Source organism: Mesoplodon bidens (assembly GCF_964165515.1).
Source record: "Mesoplodon bidens genome assembly, chromosome: 2".
NCBI classification, from domain to species: Eukaryota; Metazoa; Chordata; class Mammalia; order Artiodactyla; family Ziphiidae; genus Mesoplodon; species Mesoplodon bidens.
Window position 1 is genome coordinate 23,968,815 of NC_138177.1, and position 23,786 is coordinate 23,992,600.

General features: G+C 36.6%; 1 protein-coding gene across 20 annotated transcripts in view; it reads right to left on the bottom strand.

Annotated features, from left to right (window-relative positions):
* CDC42BPA (CDC42 binding protein kinase alpha) overlaps positions 1 to 23,786 on the bottom strand; it is a 323,580-nt gene that overhangs the window by 141,180 nt on the left and 158,614 nt on the right. For all 20 annotated transcript variants that reach the window (XM_081225007.1, XM_081225002.1, XM_081224995.1 and 17 more), the window contains exons 7-10: positions 8,869 to 9,069; positions 6,872 to 7,120; positions 4,414 to 4,493; positions 1,504 to 1,670 (exon numbers count right to left, since the gene is read on the bottom strand). In XM_081225007.1, coding sequence (XP_081081133.1) covers positions 1,504 to 1,670; positions 4,414 to 4,493; positions 6,872 to 7,120; positions 8,869 to 9,069 — 697 coding nt within the window. The remainder of the gene's footprint in view (positions 1 to 1,503; positions 1,671 to 4,413; positions 4,494 to 6,871; positions 7,121 to 8,868; positions 9,070 to 23,786) is intronic.

Genomic DNA, 23,786 nt, shown 5'->3' on the forward strand with positions numbered 1-23,786 from the left:
TATGCCAAGAAATTACATAACCTAGAAGAAATCAACACATTTCTAGAAACACAACCTATCAAGATTGAATCAGGAGGAATTAGAAAATCTGAACAGACCAATAATGAGTAAAGAGGTTCAGTCAATAATCAGAAACCTCCCAACAAAGAAAACCCCAGGACCAGATGGTTTCACTGGTGAATTCTACCAATCATTTAAAGAATAATTAACACCAATCCTCCTCAAACTTTTCCAAAATATTGAGGAGAAGGGAATACTTCCAAACTCATTCTATGAGGCCACCATTACCTTGATACCAAAACCAGAAAAGGAGACCACAAGAAAACTACAGTTGACCCTTGAACAACACGTTTTTGAACTGCACAGGTCCATTTATACACGAATTTTTTTCAGTGAATGTGTACTACAATACCACATGATCCCCAGTGGTTGAGTCTGCAGATGCAGAACCATGGTTTCAGAGGAATGACTGTAAAGTTATATGCAGATTTTTGACTGCACGGGGCTTGTGCCTCTAACCCTTGTGTTGTTCAAGGGTCAGCATTAACCAATATCCCTGATGAATATAGATGTAAAAATTTTCAGCAAAATATTAGCAAACCAAATTAAAGAACACATTGAAAGGATTATACGGGGCTTCCCTGGTGGCGCAGTGGTTAAGAATCCACCTGCCAATGCAGGGGACACGGGTTAGAGCCCTGGTCTGGGAAGATCTCACATGCCACGGAACAACTAAGCCTGTGTGCCACAACTACTGAGCCTGTGCTCTAGAGCCCGCAAGCCACCACTACTGAGCCCATGTGCCACAGCTACTGAAGCCCACACGCCTAGAGCCTGTGCTCCGCAACAAGAGAAGCCACCACAATAAGAAGCCCACACACTGCAAACAAGAGTAGCCCCCGCTTGCCGCAACTAGAGAAAGCCCACGCGCAGCAATGAAGAACCAACACAGCCAAATTAATTAATTAATTTTAAAAAAGAGTTACAAGTTTCATGATTATAGATACATTCCTTCATTCACTAAAGGAATGTATACATTGTATATAATGCATAAACATTATTGCAACCATTGTATATAAGTAAAATACATTGTATGTAACATTTTTTGGAGAAAATAAAGCAGGAAAGTGGGAGGGGGTGGGGCGGGTGGGACGAGGTAAGGCAGAGAAAATATGGCAGGGCATCATATAAAGTGCAGTAGGATAAGAAGGGTTCCATTTTTCTTGGTAATTCTATTTTCCTCTCCCAGAGGTATTTATTCCCACACTTTTATATACATACATATATACCTGTGGGAAACAAATGCTATTTTGCTGTTTACTGTTAATTGTGTGAGTTTATGTAAATGGCATTATACTGTATTCTGTATAAATTTCTACAACTTGCTTTTTTCCATTTAATAAAAAATTTCTTTTCAAGATAAAACAACCACTTATAATAAATAGTATCTACACTGTGAGTCCAATACAAAAAGGGAAAATAGTATCTTTAAAATATATTTACCTTGAAGCTTTCTACTAAGTTCAAGTTTTTCCTGTTCAAGGCGTTTAATTCTTCTTTCATAAGCTTCAGTTGCTAAGTTGTTATCTAGAGTTCTCTGAACATTAACATCGAGATCCAGTGGAGCGGGACCAGCTGTAACTCTTAAACAGCTCCGATCAGACAGAACACTGAAAAAAAGGGGAAAAAACGTGGGTTTACACTGAAACAATAAGTTTGAAGAGAAAAAGATAACCTTTTGAAATTGTTCATTTAAAACATCATTTGAACATCTAGTTATAGCTAGCCATCTGGAGTGATTACAAAACACATTTTTTTGTAAAATCACCATAAACAACTCTTTAGAAGCATTTTTGAAAATGAAAACTTAAATAGCCCAAATTGTCTTGAATTTATTTTAATAACCACAAATTATAAGATGAAGTTTGCTGAAGGGTTATTGGTAGCTTAAAACAATGTGACCACCTAAGTGAAACAGTAGTCAAAAGCACCAACCATGGTCCTCTTTGGAATTCAAAAGTGAAATGCCTTCATAAGCTACAAGGATATACTGTTCAACACAAAGAATATAGCCAATATCTTATAATGATAAATGGAATATAACCTTTAAAAATTGTGAATCACTTTATTGTACATCTGTAACTTATATTATATTGTACATAAACTATATATGTCAATTAAAAAAACTTTTAAGTGAAATGCTTTCTTTAATTCAATACAATTTAATTAAAAACATTTGCAGTGCTGGACATTCAGCAGTGAGCAAAATGCACAACACTTGCCCATGAAGCAAGTTTTATATTCCAGTGGCAGAGACAAAAATAAACAAACAAGTAAAATATTCAATACATTAGACAGTGTTATATGCTAAGGAGAAAACAGAAAGCAGGAAAGGGGGAAATGAAGTATTAAAGCAGAGTAAATAAAAAATGTAGATAAAGTGGTCAGGAAAGTCATCACTCAGAAAGTTACTGAATAAGTCCAGAAGGAATAAGGGGACCTGCCAAGGAAATATGAGAGGAAAGAACATTCCCTGCAGATGAAACAGAAGTACGAAAGCCCTAGCAACTATACTTCAATAAAATAAATAAATAAAAACAAAGAAAAAAGAAGTACAAAAGCCCCGAGACAAGAGTATGTCTGGCACGTTCACGGGCCAGAAAGGAGACCTGTGTGGCTGTGAAGTGAGCAAGGGGAAGAATGGTAGGAAATAGAATCAGAAAGATAAAGTGAGCCAGTCTTGTAGGGCCCTATAAGAACTCTGGAGTTAAGATATGAAGCCACTGGAGCTGGGGGCAGTGAGAACTGGTCCTGAACAGGAGAGTGACATACTCTTGACTTATCTTTTAGCAGGATCACTCAGATAGGTTCAGAGAACTATAAGAAATGATGTTACGAACATCTAAAATAGGTGATTAAGAGAGATTTTAAGTAGAAGTGGGAGAGAGGCCTCAGCTGAAAATACACATTTAGGAGTCATCAGAAAATAATACCAGAGCACCAGAGTATAAACAAAAAAGATCCAAAGATGAAGTGATATGACACAGGGAGATTAGGAGGAATGTGGAGAATGAGAAGGGGTGGCCAGAAAGGTAAGGAGAAACGAGGCAAGTGCTCCGGAAGCTAACAGGAGAAAGTGTTTTAATGGGAAGGAGCCGGGATAAATGAGATGAAACTAGGCAAATAAGTCAGACTAGGACTGAGAAATGATTGCTAAATTTAGCAACATGGAGGTCAGTGGTGACATGGATAAAAGCAGTTTGCATGAAGTGATGGGAGCACAAACCTGACTGGAGTGGTGCCAAGAAAGAAGAGTATGAGAAAAATGGACAAAGTACAGACAACAATTTGAAGTAACTCTCCTACAATTAAGAGCAGAAAAATGGTTGGTAGCAGGTAAAGAAAGTTAGATTAACAGTTTTTATATTTTGCTTTAAGATGGGAGAAAAAACTGCATGTTTGTGAGCTGATGGAAATGATCTGTTATGCAAATGACACAGAAAGGGAAAAATTTATGCAACAGCAATGCGCTAGAGTAGGTAAGAGGAGACAGAAGGGATGCGGCTTAGCTAGGGAGATCACACCGTCATCCATAAAAAGAAGACGATATGGGTCCAGCGGTGTGAAGGTGGTAAATGTGGTGATGGGAACTTGAGGAAGTTGTCTGTTGATCACTTCAACCTCTCTGTGAAAGAGGAAGCGAGATCATCAGGTGAGACTAAGTATGACAGGGGTTTTAGAGGAAAAGTATAAAGTATGAAATAGTTACCTAGGAGAGTGGAAGAGTGAATACACTAGGGTAACACAGTATATTTGCCAGGCAGCAATAAGTGGCACCTGAGGTTGGTAATCATGAACTTAAAGTGAGATCAGTAAGAATGGACAGATATTTTTCTCTAGACACTTTGAACTGCACAGGTATAGGCAGAAAACAGAGCTGTAATAATGAATGTCAACTTAGCAAAACCAGTGTTACAGAATGACAGACAGTCAAGGAATTGAGGGGGCACCCAAGGAGTGACTATAGTCATTCTCAATGATATTTAAGGAAAGGTAAGGAGGAAAGAGAAGATATGAGTGGAATGAGGGTCAGTGAAAAGAATGTTAAGATCAATGGGTTGAAGGTTCTGATGCTTGACACCTAGAAAATATTTATTCAATAGCATGGGACTCTTCTAATTCCTGCCCCATTGCTAAGAGTTAGATTCTGAGCTCTCTATTTGTCCTCCAAAATGAGTTAAAATTCTTATATGTTCTATTCACTTTATAATGTCTAACTTTCTGCAGCAGTAGCTTCACCCTTTTTCTAAAAAATTTTTTACAAGGCTCTCTTATGCATTATACTTTTTAAAACCTCAATTCATTTTTAATTTGATTTAAATCATCCAAATCATGTTAACTTTTCAAACTTACCAGCTACTAGTATATGTAAAACCAACAAATGGCAGATGGTGACCAGAAAATGCAGTATGTGTTGGTGGGGGCATCGTTTCCTAAAGGAGGAAAAAACATCTGGTAAGAAATGAATAACTATAAACTGCAGGCTGGGCTATAAATTTTACCTGTCAATAGTAAATAGGTGACTGATCAATTTAGAAACATTGCTAAGTTTGGTACAGACATTTAGTGATAAAAATTTAGACCATAAATATTGCTATTGTGGAATTCTAATAAAATGAAAAGAAAGATTTAAAGTCTGACGGATATTGAGAGTAGAATCATTATTCACGTATTCCATATTTGCAAATTTGCCTAGTCACTAAAATTTATTTGTAGTCCAAAATCAATATTCACAAATACTTTCATAGTCATTTGCAGACACTTGCAGAGCAAACAAAAATTTGAGTTGCCCTACGCACATGTTACCAGCTGGAGGTGAACAAGGAGACATCTGCCTTCTTGCTTCAGCTCTCATACTATAAACAAGTGGGTTTTTTTCAATGTCTACATGTGTCACATTTTTCTCATTTTTGTGTTTTTTACAGGTGATTTTGCTATCTAAAATGGCCTACAAGAGTAGTGCTGAGATGCCATCTATTGTGCCCAAACAAGAAGGCTGTAATGTGCCTAACAAAAAAAAAGGTGTGTGCTAGACACGCTTCATTCCAGCATGAGTCACAGTGCTGTTGGCCATGAGTTTGACATCAATGAATTGACAATATATGTTAAATAAGGTGTCTTTAAATAGAAACACACATCAAACAAGGTATTGTTTGGCTGATGTATTGTACTGATTGGTTGATGAGAACATTGTGACCAGAGGCTCACAGGAACCTGACTGTATATTTCCCCTAGGAGCAATGGTTCAGGATTCACTAATACAGTATTTGCAGCAACTTTACTGAACATAACTACAGCAAATAGTCAGAGTCAACTTTACTGTGTATTTAATTTGGAATGACTCACAGTTCTTGTTAACAGTAAATGTAATTCTTGTAATAAAAAAAAACTGATGAGGAAACTCCATTTAACTCTTTCTTGTGAGGTTCAGTAAGGAAAGTATAAGAGAAGTTCTTATCTGTCTTGAATATGGTACTTACTGAACAGTGAAAAGTAAATTCTTAGTGCAGAATTAAACCCATAAGAAATAAAATAACTGAATAAAAATGAAAGTTCAAAATAAGAAGGCTAAGGACCTACTGTATAGCAGAGGGAACACTTCTCAATACTCTGTAATGACCTATATGGGAGAAGAATCTAAAAAAGAGTGGATATATGTATTTGTATAACTGATTCACTTTGCTATATAGCAGAAACTAACACAACCTTGTAAATCAACTGTACTCCAATAAAAAATTTTTAAAAATTAAGAAAGCTAAAAAGACAAAAAACAAAAACAATGGTTATTTCCCTAAATTTTAATTTAATATAACCTAATGGTTTAGAGCAGAGGTTGACAAACTATGCTGGCCTGCTTTGGTATGGCCCACAAACTAAAAATGGAGGACTATTTGGCTAACCCACTGGTCAGCCACCTGCTGCAAACAGAGCTATAACTTTAGGTTAATAAGGCTATAGATTTTCTCTCCCCATTCATTTCCTGCCAAGTTTGCTATTTTTAGTGGAAACACCACTGGGCATATGGGTATTTAGCTCTACAATCAAGTCAGCTCCCTCTGTCAGCAAAGCTGCTGGTTTTTACAAGCAGCTCCATGCTAGCAGCTCTACTGTCTACATTAAGCTGAGGGAAAAGTTGGGAGGGCTGTTTTTAACCAAAGTTCAACAGTATTTCATGAATAAATGCTTCTCAATTTATTTACCTTGGGTTGATTTATTAAGCCCTGAAATGGTCGTTTTTGACAATTTTGCCCAGTTTCATGGTGGGTTTTTTTTTTTTTTTGCGGTACGTGGGCCTCTCACTGTTGTGGCCTCTCCCATTGCGGAGCACAGGCTCCGGACACGCAGGCTCAGTGGCTATGGCTCACGGGCCAAGCCGCTCCACAGCATGTGGGATCTTCCCGGACCGGGGCACGAACCCGTGTCCCCTGCATCGGCAGGCAGACTCTCAACCACTGCGCCACCAGGGAAGCCCCCTCATGGTGGTTTTTAAGGAGAGATTTGCCAATGTCTTCACTCTGCCATCATGAAGTCCACTTTTTAAAGCATCTAATTTGTCCTCTTCTTAAGAAACCTAATGACATAACTAATCTAAGAAGTAAATCTTTGAATTTTAATTTAGCTCCTAGTCATGAATAACTATGTTCACCTCAGTTAATGCTTTTAATTTCTTGATTTAGGGAGAGTAAATACTGGAAGCCACAGTAACTTTGATAATTGGTAAGGTGGTCTATAAAATTACTTTATAACCATATTTACAAAAAAAAGAAAAAAAAAGCAGAAGGACAGAACTTCTTTACAATGTCATACTCACAGAATTCTTTAAACAATCATCATCCACATCAAAATTTGATGTATCTGTTGGGCTACTAACTTCTGGAATGTAAGGTGCTTCACAGTTTCGAATATTATCCCAATCAATTCCACTGAAAAATGGGTGTTTCTTAAAGTCTTCTATTCCATTTTGACCAAGTCGATGTTCTCTGCTACAAATGAGCCTTCGAATAAGATCCTTAGCATTTTCAGAGACATCAGCCACTTGAGCTGGAAACTGAAACCTCTCCTAAACAGAGAATAATAGAAACAAAATATAAATCACTATTCAATTTAGTAAGTAGGTTGATGTTAGCATTTACTTTCTTAAAAATACATTTTCTTTTAAAAATATCTAATAAATATATATGGTACACTGTCCTACAGCAGAAACTAACACAACATTGTAAAGCAATTATACTCCAATAAAATTTTTTTTAAATAATAAGAATATATGGTACAAAGTACTGATACTAAAAGAGATGCAGGAATAAATTAAAAAGGATAATTTTCCTAAAAGAACTTTTCATTTCATATGTGACTTAGTCATAGACGCACTACAGAAAGAATAAGTTAAATGCTAAAACACCTTAAATGCTGTCAAAATGAATTCATTAAATGTAGTAGAATGTGACTCAGTATTTCAGTAGTGTATATGATTGATAATGTTCATATAAGTCACATACTAATGACTAATAGTATGGAACATTTTTAAAGAATGTAATACGTACTTTACACTATGGGAAGTGCATTACTCCTTTAGCTCATTTAATCCTCAGAGCAACTGTATAAGGTAGATACTCCTATTACTCTAATTTTATAGAAGAGGAAACAAAGAAACAGTTCAAGCAATTTGCTTGAGGTCACACAACTAATAAATGGTAATAAACTGATTTGAACTGAAACTGTCTGATTCCAGAATCTGTGCTCTTAACAACCATGTTATAGTACAGTGATTTCTATCTGAAATGCTTTACATGCTATTTACAACTTTGTAGCTATTTCTTGTCTTTCAACTCTTCATAACTACTTAGCAGATTATCTTTGCAGCCAGGTAGAAAAGCATCGACTCTATAAGACTGATTTATATATATATATGTGTAGCAATTAATCATAATTGTATCACCAGAACAAATTAAAAAGAACAGACTGTCATTCCCTTTATGGGATATTCCTATTCATATTCTAGGTTTTTGCAATTGCTCACAATCTTCTGAGACTGATAATCAGACTCTTCCTCTTCTTGTATAATCTATTTCATTTGGTACTAAATGGATTAAAGTTTATTCATTCTTTCCTGCTCTGCATCTGGACTGTTTCCAATGTTTGGTGATCATAAATAATACTGGGATAGGTATCCTTGTACACATATCCTTGTTCTACGAATATTTTCCTTAGGGTAGATTCCTAGAACTGAAGTTACTCAACCAAATGTTTTAACCATTTTTTTTAAGGCTGTCGACGCATACTTATAAACTTCTTGACAGAAAGATTATATCAATTCACATTCCTATCAACAATGTCTAACAATGTCCACCTCACTGGATTATTTACAGTAACAAGTACTATTTTTCTTTTCATCTTCACCAGTTTGACAGGGGGAAGAAAAGGATGCCATTCTTATTTTAATTTGCATTTTATTTATTACTATTAAGATTGAGAATTTTAAATGCATTCTAGTCATGATTATACTTATACTATAGTAGTAATGATATAAATTATCTGCTTATGATCTTTGTTATTCTACTAAAGAGAACATTTAATTTTCTACTTCTTAGCACCTCTAATGAAATACAGGAGAAGGTGAAAACTAATAATTTTATGCATAATTTATGGATCTTGATTACTCATATTTGTCATGTCCCTTATTAGCATAGAAATTAGATTATTTATTGTTTTTAGAAAATCATTTTCTTTTTAAATATCACATTTTAATTTTATTGACTATTATATGTATTATTTACCACATTAATTTGAAAATTAGTAAAATATACTAACTTTGTGATTCATGATTTTTCCATATGTTTCCACCAGAGATTCTGCATAAAATGGTGTTTCTCCATAAAGCATTTCATACATACAGACCCCCAAAGACCACCAGTCACACTCAGGTCCATATCTGCCTTTTCCATCTTCCATGGCTTGAAGGATTTCAGGAGAGATATAATCTGGAGTTCCAACAGCCACTGAGGACTGTACCTGAAGAAGTTCACATTTTTAGTAATCTACCATAATATATTAGAAACAAATAATAATTTTAAATTAGAAATGTTTACATTTACTTAAAAACACAATAGCATTATTTCATAACAACTACAACTTCGTCATTATCTGAATTTAGCCTCCTTGTCCATATAAGTTAAAATTTATATAAGCACCACACCAACAAGTTCTCTAGATTTTTTAACACTATAGAATGTTTATTATAGCTGTTACTTAATTGACTACATTTAGGGTAACAATATGATTTGAACACCACAGCCACTAACCACAAATTGAATATATATTTTAGAACATTCTTATTATTGATATTATCCAACACTTACATATGAAAAATGGAACTGTGAAAATTTTACAATTAATTAGGGGGAAAAATAAAAAGTCTGGCAGGCTGGAGATTATTTTAAAATAATGAATGAAAACCTAAGGAAATAAATGTTAACAATGTCCCGCAAACTACTTATCTATTTAAAAAAATTATAAAAGGGAAAAATATATATCCTTCAAAAAATAAAGTCCCAACAGAGAAAAAGAGCCGGGCATACAATTATGGCAAGTTGGATGTAAATTAGAAAACAACAACTAAAAAAGATACTGGGCACATGTCTTGTGAGGTATTCCAAAGTTAAAGAAAATTGGTTCTTTATGTTTTAAGAGAACATATCAAGAAATGAACATTCTCAAGATAAAATAATGGTTAATACTCTGAGTTTTCTAGACTAAATTACCATTCTTAATAATCATTAGAATAGACTTCCTCCTTGGCAATACTGAGATTAAGTAACTTGAAAACTCTTCTACAACAAACTCAAAAGTACTAGAAAAAATATAACAACCATCTTTATAAATACATAAATGAGCCTTTAAATAAAGAGACAATCTTAGGGGCCCAGTAATTAAGAAATGATTGAGAACCAGGGCAATAAACATTAAAGCAGGAGTGCAGTTGGAGAAATATTGGTTTTCATTTTCTAGGTACTTGGCTTTTAACATATACATAAGGACAAAAGGAAAGACCTTGAACTTATAGGAGGTTTGAAGTGAGAGGCTGCCCCATATAACCTTTACCCTAAAAGGTATATTGTAAGGAAAAGGTGAATTATAAAAATCTGCCACTCAGCAGAGAAAGATTAAGACATTTTGTCTATCTTGACTGTGACTGATATGTGAAAAAAATTTCCTCCTTTAGAAATTCATAACTTTAGGTCACATAGTCCCACCATTTGGAATTCTAATTCACAGGGTTTCTGTGGTTCAGAAGTTCTCAAGCCAAGAAGCTGGTAAAAATACGGGCACCAGGTTAGGTGTCCCTAGAAAGCCTGGCATAACAAATTCAAAACTACCGTGGAGGACACATGCTCAAACTTGGTCACATATAATTCTCACACATAAAAGGCCATTGAAGATGAGCTCACAATCCAATAATATAACAAAATGAGGAGACATTCTATTACAAGCAAAAGTCAGAAATCCAAACAATTAGACCTCTAACAATTATCAGTTCCACTTCATGAAATAAGTATGTTTAAAATTAGACATATTAAAAAATCAAAAACATAAGAAAAAGATGAAAAAAATTAAAGAGAGTTCCTAGAAATGGAAAAAAGTAGTCATTGAAATAAAAGATATGAAAAAATAAATGAAATCGGATCCACGACTATACACACTGTAGTTAAACTGCAGAGCACCAAAGGCAAGAGATCTTAAAAACATTAGAGAATAAAGAGAGATTTTTCTACCAAGCAATGACAACCAAGACTGACAGCTGAATTCTTAATACTAACACAGCAGTCAGAAGAAAATGGAATTTTATTTTCAAAGTGATGAGACAAAATAATTGTCAATATTATATTCCCTACCTACCTAAATTATAATACAGGAATGAGGATTAAATAAAGATATTTTCATACAAAGATTGAGTGAACTACCACTTGCAGCCCTTTCAGTTGAACAAAAGTACTAAAGGATACACTTCAGAATCAAGAAATATAACCCAGATGGAAGAATGTGACACTAGAAGCAATTATGAACAAAGATATTAGTAAACTTCAACATACATCTAAATGGTTATTAATTGGATAAAATAATGACAAAGAGAAGGAGAAATAGGACATCAAAGAGTAAGATGAGGAGGAGGAGCAGGAGCAACAGAAAAAGATGGAGGAGGAGGAAGGAACAACTACTTGACCGTTGAAAAATAAGATGGAACTAAAACACTAGAAAACAACATGTTAACTGAGGGAGCAGTTAGGATTACAATGTTCTAAGTTTCTTGGTTTTCTAATTTTTATTTACTTTTTAATTATTATTTTTAATTGTGGTAAAACACCCATAATATAAAATTTACCATTATAACCATTTCTAAGTGTACAGTTCAGTGGCATTAAGTACATTCACATTGTTGTGCAACCATCACCACGATCTCTAAAACTCTTTTCATCTTGCAAAACTGAAAATCTATTAAACAATAATTCCCCTATTCCCTCCTCCTCCCAGGCCCTGGCAACCACCACTATACTTTCCATGAATTTGACTACTCTAGGTACTTCATGTAAGTGAAATCGTACAATATTCGTTATTTTGTGTCTGGCTTATACCACTTGGCATGTTTTTAAGAAGGTCTATCCTTGTTGTAGCATGTATCACAATTTTAAGGCTGAATAATATTCCTATGTATATATATACCACATTTTTTTTATCCATTCATCCAACGATGGACACCTGACTTGCTTACATCCCTTGACTTTTGTGAATAATCGTGCAATGAACATGGGTGAACAAATATCTGTTTGAGACCCTGCTTTAAATTCTGTGGAGCACGTACCCAGAAGTGGAACTGCTGGATCATATGGTAATTCTATTTTTAGTTTTTTGAAGAATTGCCATACTGTTTTCCACAGTGGCTACAGCCTTTTACATCTCCATCAACAGTACACAAGGATTCCAATTTTCCCACATCTTTGCCAAAACATTTTTTTTTTTACAGTAGCCATCCTAATAGGTGTGAGGTAGTATCTCATTATGGTTTAGATGTGCATTTCCCTAATGACTAGTGATGCTGAACATCCTGTCATGTGCTTGCTGGCCATTCGTATATCTTCTTAGAAGAAATGTCATTTCAAGTCCTTAGCTTATTTTGAATTGGGTTGTTAGATTGTTACTGAGTTGTAGGGGTTCTTTATATATTCTGGATAGCAACCTCTTATCAGACATAGATTTACAACTATTTTCTCCCATTCCATAGGCTACCTTCTCACTAAGATAACTGTGTCCTTTGATGCATAGAAATTTTTAATGATGATGTAGTCCAATTTGTGCATTTTTTTGTTGCCTATTGCTTGGTGTCACATCCAAGAAATCATTGGAAAATAAAAGTCGTACAACTTCTCCCCCTGCCCACTATGTTTTCTTCCAAGAGTTTTATAGTTTTAGCTCTTACATTTAGGTTTTTGATCTATTTTGAGTTTATTTTTGTATATGTTATAAAACAAATTAAGTCTTTTTCTTTAATTACGAATATGGTGGAGAAACTGATTGACTCTAGACTTTACATGAAGGATAAATGCTAAAATTTTTAAGATAAACATTAAAATATTTGAAATAGAATGTATAACTTCTGAAGGAGTAAAGAAAAAAAGAAATAAAAATAAATTTGACCCAGCCAGTAGAAGGCAGGGAAGAAGTGGGGTGTGGGGGAGAAGCATGCATGCAAACAAACAAGCAAAACCTACAGCAAATAGTACAAGACAATATACTAGAAATAAATACAAACATATTAATAATGAAATTCATAAATGGATTAAATTCACCTATCAAAAGACAGAGTCATCACACTAGATGACAAATAAAACCAAAATGAACAAATTTTTAAAAAATCAGCAATAATCTGCTTAATGCACCTAAACATAAAGACAAAGAAAGGATAAAAATAAAAGGATGGAAAAGATATACCAGGCATATGTTAAACAAAAGAAGGTTAAGGTAGCTGTATTAATATCAGTCAAATTAGATTCTAAGGCCAAGATGACTATTAAGATTTTTAAAGATTTCTTAACATAATTAGAAAATACCCTGATAGAGCAGTTCTGAATAATATGTAACTAACAACATAGCTACACAAGAGTTGTGAAAACATTGATAAGTTCAAGGGAAAATTAATAAATTCAACATCATAATAAGGACTTTTAAATAATAAATAATAGATCAGAAAGAAATAAAACTGGTAAAACTATTAAAATTTTGAACAACAAAGTTAATAACTTTAATCTTATGGACATACATAGAATCCTGCACCCAAAAGTTAGGAAAAAATGTATTATTTTCAAACAAACATGTAACAGTTATAACAATTGGCCTGCTACAAAATTAAAAGCAATCTTGACAAATGCTAAAAAACTGATAACAAATAGATCCACTCTCCAGTAAAAGAAAACTTTCTATAAATAGCCAAATAAGTAAACATAACACTATGAATACTAAAAGGCACACATCTAAATAATTAATGGTCCACAGAAGAGTTCTAACTAAAGCTGGAAAATATTTAGTAAAATACTCTATGTCAAAACTTATGAAGAAAAGTAAAGCACAAATAAACAACATTAGGAATGAAAAAAGGGCAAAACTACATATGTAACAGAGATTTTAAAACTAGAAAGAGTGCAATCTGAACAACTTTATACCAATAAAATTGAAAACTCAGAGAAAATAGGTAATTTTCATAGAAAAAAATATAACTTACCAAAACTGACTCAGGAAGAAATAGAAAACCAAAGAGACCTATAACCATTAAAAAATTTGAATCAATAGTATAAAATCTACCTGGAAAACAAACAAAATAAAACAGAAGAAAACAAAACCTCACCAAAGCAAAGGTGATTTAAAAGTGAGTTCTACCAATTATATAAGAAACAGAGGGCCTCCCTGGTGGCGCAGAAGTTGAGAGTCCACCTGCTGATGCAGGGGACACGGGTTCGTGCCCCGGTCCGGGAAGATCCCACATGCTGCGGAGTGGCTAGGCCCGTGAGCCATGGCCGCTGAGCCTGCACGTCCAGAGTCTGTGCTCCACAACGGGAAGGCCACAACAGTGAGAGGCCCGCATACCACACACACAAAAAAAGAAACAGATAACCCCAGTATTATATAACTGTTCTAGACCCAAAATGGGTAAGGGCAGGGGATATGGCTCCCCTGTTTATTTTACAACGCTAAAATAACCTAAATACAGAACAAGTCATATAAGAAAAATTTGAGAAGGAAAATTATACTGCAATCTCAGATATGATCAATGTCAGGTATGAATCTCAGGTAACAATTCAATATAGAATTTTAGCATGGCCAATCTAGCAGTTTGTTCAACTATATCAATACAACTTGATGATAAAGTTATGTTTATATCCAAAGAATGGATGATTTAACATTGGACAATCTATGTCATTCATCATATTAACAGACTGAAGGGAAAACACCCTGGTATTATCTCAATGGATGCAGAAAAATCACTTGATTACACAGTATTAAAAACCATAACAGGAGAGACTTCCGGGGAAGATGGCCGAAGAGTAAGACTCGGAGATCACCTTCCTCCCCACAGATACACCAGAAATACAGCTACACGTGGAACTCCTACAGAACACCTACTGAACGCTGGCAGAAGACCTCAGACCTCCCAAAAGGCAAGAAACTCCCCACGTACCTGGGTAGGGCAAAGCGGAGAGATTCCCGCACAGAGGATCGGTGCCGACCGGCACTCACCAGCCCGAGAGGCTTGTCTGCTCGCCTGCTGGGGCTGGCGGCGGTGGAAGCTGAGGCTCGGGCTTCGGTCAGAGCGCAGGGAGAGGACTGGGGCTGGCGGCGAGAACTCAGCCTGAAGGGGGCTAATGCGCCACAGCTAGCCGGGAGGGAGTCCGGGAAAACTCTGGAGCAGCCAAAGAGGCAAGAGACTTTTTCTTCCCTCTTGGTTTCCTGGTGCGTGAGGAGAGGGGATTAAGAGCGCTGCTTAAAGGAGCTCCAGAGACGGGCGCGAGCCGGGTTAAAGCGCGGACTCCGGAGACGGGCGTGGGACGCTGGGGCTGCTGCTGCCACCGCCAAGAGGCCTGTGTGCGAGCGCAGGTCTCTGTCCACGCCGCCCTTACGGGAGCCTGTGCAGCCCGTCATTGCCGGGGTCCCGGGATCCAGGGAAGGCTTCCCTGGGAGAACGCACGGCGCGCCTCTGGCTGGTGCAACGTCACTCCGGCCTCTGCCACTGCAGGCTCACCCCGCACTCCATGCCCCTCCCTCCCCCGCACTCCATGCCCCTCCCTCCCCCGCACTCCATGCCCCTCCCTCCCCCGCCGGCCTGGGTGAGCCAGAGTCCCCGAAGCGGCTGCTCCTTTAACCCTGTCCTGTCTGAGCGAAGAACAGACGCCCTCCGGCGACCTACACGCAGAGGCGGGGCCAAATCCAAAGCTGAGACCCAGGAGCTGTGAGAACAAAGAGAAAGGGAAATCTCTCCCAGCAGCCTCAGAAGCAGCGGATTAAAGCTCCACAATCAACTTGATGTACCCTGAATCTGTGGAATACATGAATGGACAACAAATCATCCCAAACTGAGGAGCCAGGAGTCAGTGCTGTGCCTCTGAGGTGGGAGAGCCAACTTCAGGACACTGGACCACAAGAGACCTCCCAGCTCCACATAATATCAAATGGCGAAAATCTTCCAGAGATCTCCATCTCAACACCAGCACCCAGCTTCACTCAACGACCAGCAAGCTACAGTGCTGGACACCCTATGCCAAACTAGCAAGACAGGAACAAAACCCCACCCATTAGCAGAGAGGCTGCCTAAAATCATAAAAAGTCCACAGACACCCCAAAACACACCACCAGACGTGGACCTGCCCACCAGAAAGACAAGATCCAGCCTCATCTACCAGAACACAGGCACTAGTCCCCTCCACCAGGAAGCCCACACAACCCACTAAACCAACCTTAGCCACTGGGGACAGACACCAAAAACAACGGGAACTATGAACCTGCAGCCTGCAAAAAGGAGACCCCAAACACAGTAACATAAGCAAAATGAGAAGACAGAAAAACACACAGCAGGAGAAGGAGCAAGATAAAAACCCACCAGACCTAACAAATGAAGAGGTAATAGGCAGTCTATCTGAAAAAGAATTCAGAATAATGATAGTAAAGATGATCCAAGATTCTATTTCCAAGATCCAAAATCTTGGAAATAGAATAGACAAAATGCAAGAAACAGTTAACAAGGACCTAGAAGAACTAAAGATGAATCAAGCATCGATTAAAAACACAATAAATGAAATGAAGAATACTCTAGATGGGATCAATAGCAGAATAACTGAGGCAGAAGAACGGATAAGTGAGGTGGAAGATAAAATAGTGGAACTAACTGATGCAGAGCAAAATAAAGAAAAAAGAATGAAAAGAACAGAGGACAGTCTCAGAGACCTCTGGGACAACATTAAACGCACCAACATTCGAATTATAGGGGTTCCAGAAGAAGAAGAGAAAAAGAAAGGGACTGAGAAAATATTTGAAGAGATTATAGTTGAAAACTTCCCTAATATGGGAAAGGAAATAGTGAATCAAGTCCAGGAGGCACAGAGAGTCCCATACAGAATAAATCCAAGGAGAAATACGCCAAGACACATATTAATCAAACTGTCAAAAATTAAACACAAAGAAATCATATTAAAAGCAGCAAGGGAAAAACAACAAATAACACAAGGGAATCCACATCAGGATAACAGCTGATCTCTCAGCAGAAACTCTACAAGCCAGAAGGGAGTGGCAGGACATAATTAAAGTGATGAAGGAGAGAAACCTGCAACCGAGACTACTCTACCCAGCAAGGATCTCATTCAGATTTGATGGAGAAATTAAAACGTTTACAGACAAGAAAAAGCTGAGAGAGTTCAGCACCACCAAACCAGTTTTACAACAAATGCTAAAGGAACTTCTCTAGGCAAGAAACACAGCAGAAGGAAAAGACCTACAATAATGAACCCAAAACAATTAAGAAAATGGGAATAGGAACATACATATCAATAATTACCTTAAATGTAAATGGACTAAATGCTCCCACCAAAAGACACAGATTGACTGAATGGATACAAAAACAAGACCCATCTATATGCTGTCTACAAGAGACCCACTTCAGACCTAGAGACACATACAGACTGAAAGTAGGGGGATGGAAAAAGATATTCCATGCAAATGGAAACCAAAAGAAAGCTGGAGTAGCAATTCTCATATCAGACAAAATAGACTTTAAAATAAAGACTACTAGAAGAGACAAAGAAGGACACTACATAATGATCAAGGGATAGGTCCAAGAAGAAGATATAACAATTGTAAATATTTATGCACCCAACACAGGAGCACCTCAATACATAAGGCAAATACTAACAGCCATAAAAGGAGAAATTGACAGTAACACAGTCATAGTAGGGGACCTTAACACCCCACTTTCACCAATGGACAGATCATCCAAAATGAAAATAAATAAGGAAACACAAGCTTTAAATGATACATTAAACAAGATGGACTTAATTGATATTTATAGGACATTCCATCCAAAAAAACCAGAATACACATTTTTCTCAAGTGCTCATGGAACATTCTCCAGGATAGATCATATCTTGGCTCACAAATCAAGCCCTGGTAAATTTAAGAAAATTGAAATTGTATCAAGTATCTTTTCCGACCACAATGCTATGAGACTAGATATCAATTACAGGAAAAGAGCTGTAAAAAATAAAAACACATGGAGGCTAAACAATACACTACTTAATAACGAAGTGATCACTGAAGAAATCAAAGAGGAAATTAAAAAGTACCTAGAAACAAATGACAATGAAAACACGACGACCCAAAACCTATGGGATGCAGCAAAAGCAGTTCTTAGAGGGAAGTTTATAGCAATACAATCCCACCTTAAGAAACAGGAAACATCTCGAATAAACAACCTAACCTTGCACCTAAAGCAATTAGAGAAAGAAGAACAAAAACATCCCAAAGTTAGCAGAAGGAAAGAAATCATAAAAATCAGATCAGAAATAAATGAAAAAGAAATGAAGGAAACAATAGCAAAGATCAATAAAACTAAAAGCTGGTTCTTGAGAAGATAAACAAAATTGATAAACCATTAGCCAGACTCATCAAGAAAAAAAGGGAGAAGACTCAAATCAATAGAATTAGAAATGAAAAAGGAGAAGTAACAACTGACACTGCAGAAATACAAAAGATCATGAGAGATTACTACAAGCAACTCTATGCCAATAAAATGGACAACCTGGAAGAAAGGGACAAATTCTTAGAAATGCACAACCTGCCAAGACTGAATCAGGAAGAAATAGAAAATATGAACAGACCAATCACAAGCACTGAAATTGAAACTGTGATAAAAAATCTTCCAACAAACAAAAGCCCAGGACCAGATGGCTTCACAGGCGAATTCTATCAAGCATTTAGAGAAGAGCTAACACCTATCCTTCTCAAACTCTTCCAAAATATAGCAGAGGGAGGAACACTCCCAAACTCATTCTACGAGGCCACCATCACCTTGATACCAAAACCAGACAAGGATGTCACAAAGAAAGAAAACTACAGGCCAATATCACTGATGAACATAGATGCAAAAATCCTCAACAAAATACTAGCAAACAGAATCCAACAGCACATTAAAAGGATCATACACCATGATCAAGTGGGGTTTATTCCAGGAATGCAAGGATTCTTCAATATATGCAAATCAATCAACGTGATACACCATATTAACAAATTGAAGGAGAAAAACCATATGATCATCTCAATAGATGCAGAGAAAGCTTTTGACAAAATTCAACACCCATTTATGATAAAAACCCTGCAGAAAGTAGGCATAGAGGGAACTTTCCTCAACATAATAAAGGCCATATGTGACAAACCCACAGCCAGCATCATCCTCAATGGTGAAAAACTGAAAGCATTTCCACTAAGATCAGGAACAAGACAAGGCTGCCTACTCTCACCACTCTTATTCAACATAGTTTTGGAAGTTTTAGCCACAGCAATCAGAGAAGAAAAGGAAATAAAAGGAATCCAAATTGGAAAAGAAGAAGTAAAGCTGTCACTGTTTGCAGATGACATGATACTATACATAGAGAATCCTAAAGATGCTACCAGAAAACTACTAGAGCTAATCAATGAATTTGGTAAAGTAGCAGGATACAAAATTAATGCACAGAAATCTCTGGCATTCCTATATACTAATGATGAAAAATCTGAAAGTGAAATCAAGGAAACACTCCCATTTACCATTGCAACAAAAAGAATAAAATATCTAGGAATAAACCTACCTAAGGAGACAAAAGACCTGTATGCAGAAAATTATAAGACACTGATGACAGAAATTAAAGATGATACAAATAGATGGAGAGATGTACCATGTTCTTGGATTGGAAGAATCAACATTGTGAAAATGACTCTACTACCCAAAGCAATCTACAGATTCAATGCAATCCCTATCAAACTACCACTGGCATTTTTCACAGAACTAGAACAAAAAATTTCACAATTTGTATGGAAACACAAAAGACCCCGAATAGCCAAAGCAATCTTGAGAACGAAAAATGGAGCTGGAGGAATCAGGCTCCCTGACTTCAGACTATACTACAAAGCTACAGTAATCAAGACAGTATGGTACTGGCACAAAAACAGAAAGATAGATCAATGGAACAGGATAGAAAGCTCAGAGATAAACCCACGCACATATGGTCACCTTATCTTTGATAAAGGAGGCAGGAATGTACAGGGGAGAAAGGACAGTCTCTTCAATAAGTGGTGCTGGGAAAACTGGACAGGGACATGTAAAAGTATGAAATTAGATCACTCCCTAACACCATACACAAAAATAAGCTCAAAATGGATTAAAGACCTAAATGTAAGGCCAGAAACTATCAAACTCTTAGAGGAAAACATAGGCAGAACACTCTATGACATAAATCACAGCAAGATCCTTTTGGACCCACCTCCTAGAGAAATGGAAATAAAGACAAAAATAAACACATGGGACCTAATGAAACTTAAAAGCTTTTGCACAGCAAAGGAAACCATGAACAAGACCAAAAGACAACCCTCAGAATGGGAGAAGATATTTGCAAATGAAGCAACTGACAAAGGATTAATCTCCAAAATTTATAAGCAGCTCATGCAGCTCAATAACAAAAAAACAAACAACCCAATCCAAAAATGGGCAGAAGACCTAAATAGACATTTCTCCACAGAAGATATACAGACTGCCAACAAACACATGAAAGGATGCTCAACATCTTTACTCATTAGAGAAATGCAAATCAAAACTACAATGAGATATCATCTCACACCAGTCAGAATGGCCATCATCAAAAAATCTAGAAACAATAAATGCTGGAGAGGGTGTGGAAAAAAGGGAACACTCTTGCACTGCTGGGGGGAATGTGAATTGGTACAGCCAGTATGGAGAACGGTATGGAGGTTCCTTAAAAAACTACAAATAGAACTACCATATGACCCAGCAATCCCACTACTGGGCATATACCCTGAGAAAACCATAATTCAAAAAGAGTCATGTACCAAAATGTTCATAGCAGCCCTATTTAGAATAGCCTGGAGATGGAAACAACCTAAGTGTCCATCATCGGATGAATGGATAAAGAAGATGTGGCACATATATACAATGGAATATTACTCAGCCATAAAAAGAAATGAAATTGAGCTATTTGTAATGAGGTGGATGGACCTAGAGTCTGTCATACAGAGTGAAGTAAGTCAGAAAGAGAAAGACAAATACTGTATGCTGACACATATATATGGAATTTAAGAGAAAAAATGTCATGAAGAACCTAGGGGTAAGACAGGAATAAAGACACAGACCTACCAAAGAATAGACTTGAGGATATGGGGAGGGGGAAGGGTAAGCTGTGACAAAGCAAAAGAGCGGCATGGACATATATACACTACCAAACCTAAGGTAGATAGCTAGTGGGAAGCAGCCACATAGCACAGGGAGATCAGCTCGGTGCTTTGTGACCGCCTGGAGGGGTGGGATAGGGAGGGTGGGAGGGAGACGCAAAAGGGAAGGGATATGGGAACATATGTATATGTATAACTGATTAAATTTGTTATAAAGCAGAAAAAAAATAAAAAAGAAAAAAGAAATAAAATAAATAAATAAATAAATGGAGAGCTGGTCACTTCCACCCCTAAAAAAAAAAATAACAAACTCTTGGTAATCAGAAATAGAAATTTCCTTAATCTGATGAAGAATATATACCAAAAGCTTACAGCAAACATCATACTTAATTTGAAACTACAGAAAAAACACCAATAAAGTCAGGAACAAGGCAAAGAAGCTCCCAATTACTACACCTATCTAATATTGTGTTTAAGGTCACTGACTGCATGATGAGAAAAAAATATAGCAAAATAACAGTGTAAGGACTGGAAAGGACAAAACACAAGGCTGTGTCATTATTTGCAGATTATAAGATTGTCTAGGGCCTCCCTGGTGGCGCAGTGGTTGAGAGTCCGCCTGCCGATGCAGGGGATACGGGTTCGTGCCCCGGTCTGGGAGGATCCCATATGCCGCGGAGCGGCTGGGCCCGTGAGCCATGGCCGCTGGGCCTGCGCATCCGGAGCCTGTGCTTCGCAACGGGAGAGGCCACAAGAGTAAGAGGCCCACATACCGCAAAAAAAAAAGAAAAAAAAAAAAAAGATTGTCTATATAGAAATATATACATATACACATAGAATCTACAAATTATTTTGAACTAATAGAAAAATTTAGTGAGCTTGCTAGTTTCAAGATGAATATGCAAAAATCAACTGTGGTCCTAAAGAAGAGCAAAAAGCTATTAAGATGCAAATTTTTTAAAGTTATCCATTTATAATAGCCAAAAAAAAAAATCCATGAAGTGCCTAGGAACAAATCTAACAAATAAAGGTAATGGATTTACCTTTACCCGAACATTATTATAAAACGTCATTAACAGACATAAGAGAAAACCTAAAACAATGGAGATACCATATTCACAGATGGGAAGACTTCATGTTATAGACAAAAATTTTCTGAAAATTAATCTCTAAATTCAGTGCAGGTCTACAAGCTTGTATATGTGAAATCGTGTTTGTATATGTCTGTCTGTATGTATATAAACTAGTAATATAATCCTAACAATCATATGGAAAAACAAGTGGCCAAGAAGAGCCAAAACAATTTTAGAGACAGAAAAGGAATGACAGCAGGACACCCTCTCACAGAAACTGACTTCTTACAGAGGTATAGTGATTAAGATGGTATAATCTTAACTCAGACGTGAGACCTAAAAAGCAAGTTGAAACTTAATTTGGAAAGTCACAAACTTTGGGAAAGGTTAAAATTGAAGCAACTGCCCAGATAATAAATAATGATCCACAAAGAGTTATATAATCACAACATTTCAGAACACCGGAAATAAACAGAACATCCTAAAAGCTTCCAAATAAGGGGCGAAGGTTATAACAGAAGTACTGAGAATTAGGATGGCATCAGATGTCACAACAGTAAATTAGAAGACAATGCTATGTCTTCTAAATTCTAAGTGAAAAATAAGTTCAAATCCATCATACCATGTCCAGTCTAGATAAATTATCAATCAAGTATGAGAGAAGAAATGAAGGCATTTTTCAGACATGTAAGATTATGAAATATTTATTTCCACTGGAACCTTTCTTAGGCAGCTACCACCAAATGAGATGAGAGACAGACATGGATCCAGGAAACAGAGGATCCAATACTAGAGAGCGACACATAAATTCCATGATGATAAGGAAAGGTATGTCTAGGATGACAGTTCTCATCAGAGAACTGGAGATAGCAGATAGGCCTATCTCCAGTAGGCCTATAAGACAGTCTAGACTAGAATGAGAGTATGCATGCCTCCAGACAAAGGAGCCACTAAGTTATTTACTGTGTCTAAGAGAGAAAGGAATTGCTCAATTTCTTAATGTGTGGTAGAGTCTGGGGATAAACTAGTGAGAATTATACAGAAAAACTAAGCAAAGTAAAGGGATCACTTACTTCAGGGAGAACAAAGAGCTGTCCAAGAAAAGAAAGGTAATTAAAATAAATAATATGGCACAGCTATGAATAATATTTATATAATTATTAAAAAACTGAACAGGATTTAATGAAAGATTATGTGATAATTACAACACTGGGAAGATAAAGAGGAAGGGTAAGGGTTGGTTGAGACAGGTATAAAAGACCTGTATCCTCATCTTCCATGGTAGGAAATTAATAGATAATATCTAAAACTAAATAACAAGAGGCAGTAGCATGAATACAATAATAAAAATACATAAGTAGAAGAAACAACGGAAGAAAGAGCTAAAAGGTTTTTATGTGTCTGCCTGCAGAAACAGACAGTTGGAGGTGGGAAAGAACCAGGACAAAGCAATGCTGTTTATTCTCATGTCTTCCTAAAATATGTATACATCACATAAAAAATAAAGTAGAAAGGAAAAGAAAAAAGAAGGTTTCTTCACTATAATTTTCTAAATGGAGGACCAACATGCTATTATGTCCAGGAAAATTATTTGAGATCATTAATAAAAAATGAATGACTAGGAAGACACACTAGAATTTTAGGAATAAATCTGATCAGGGGCAACTCATATAGACAGAAACAGTA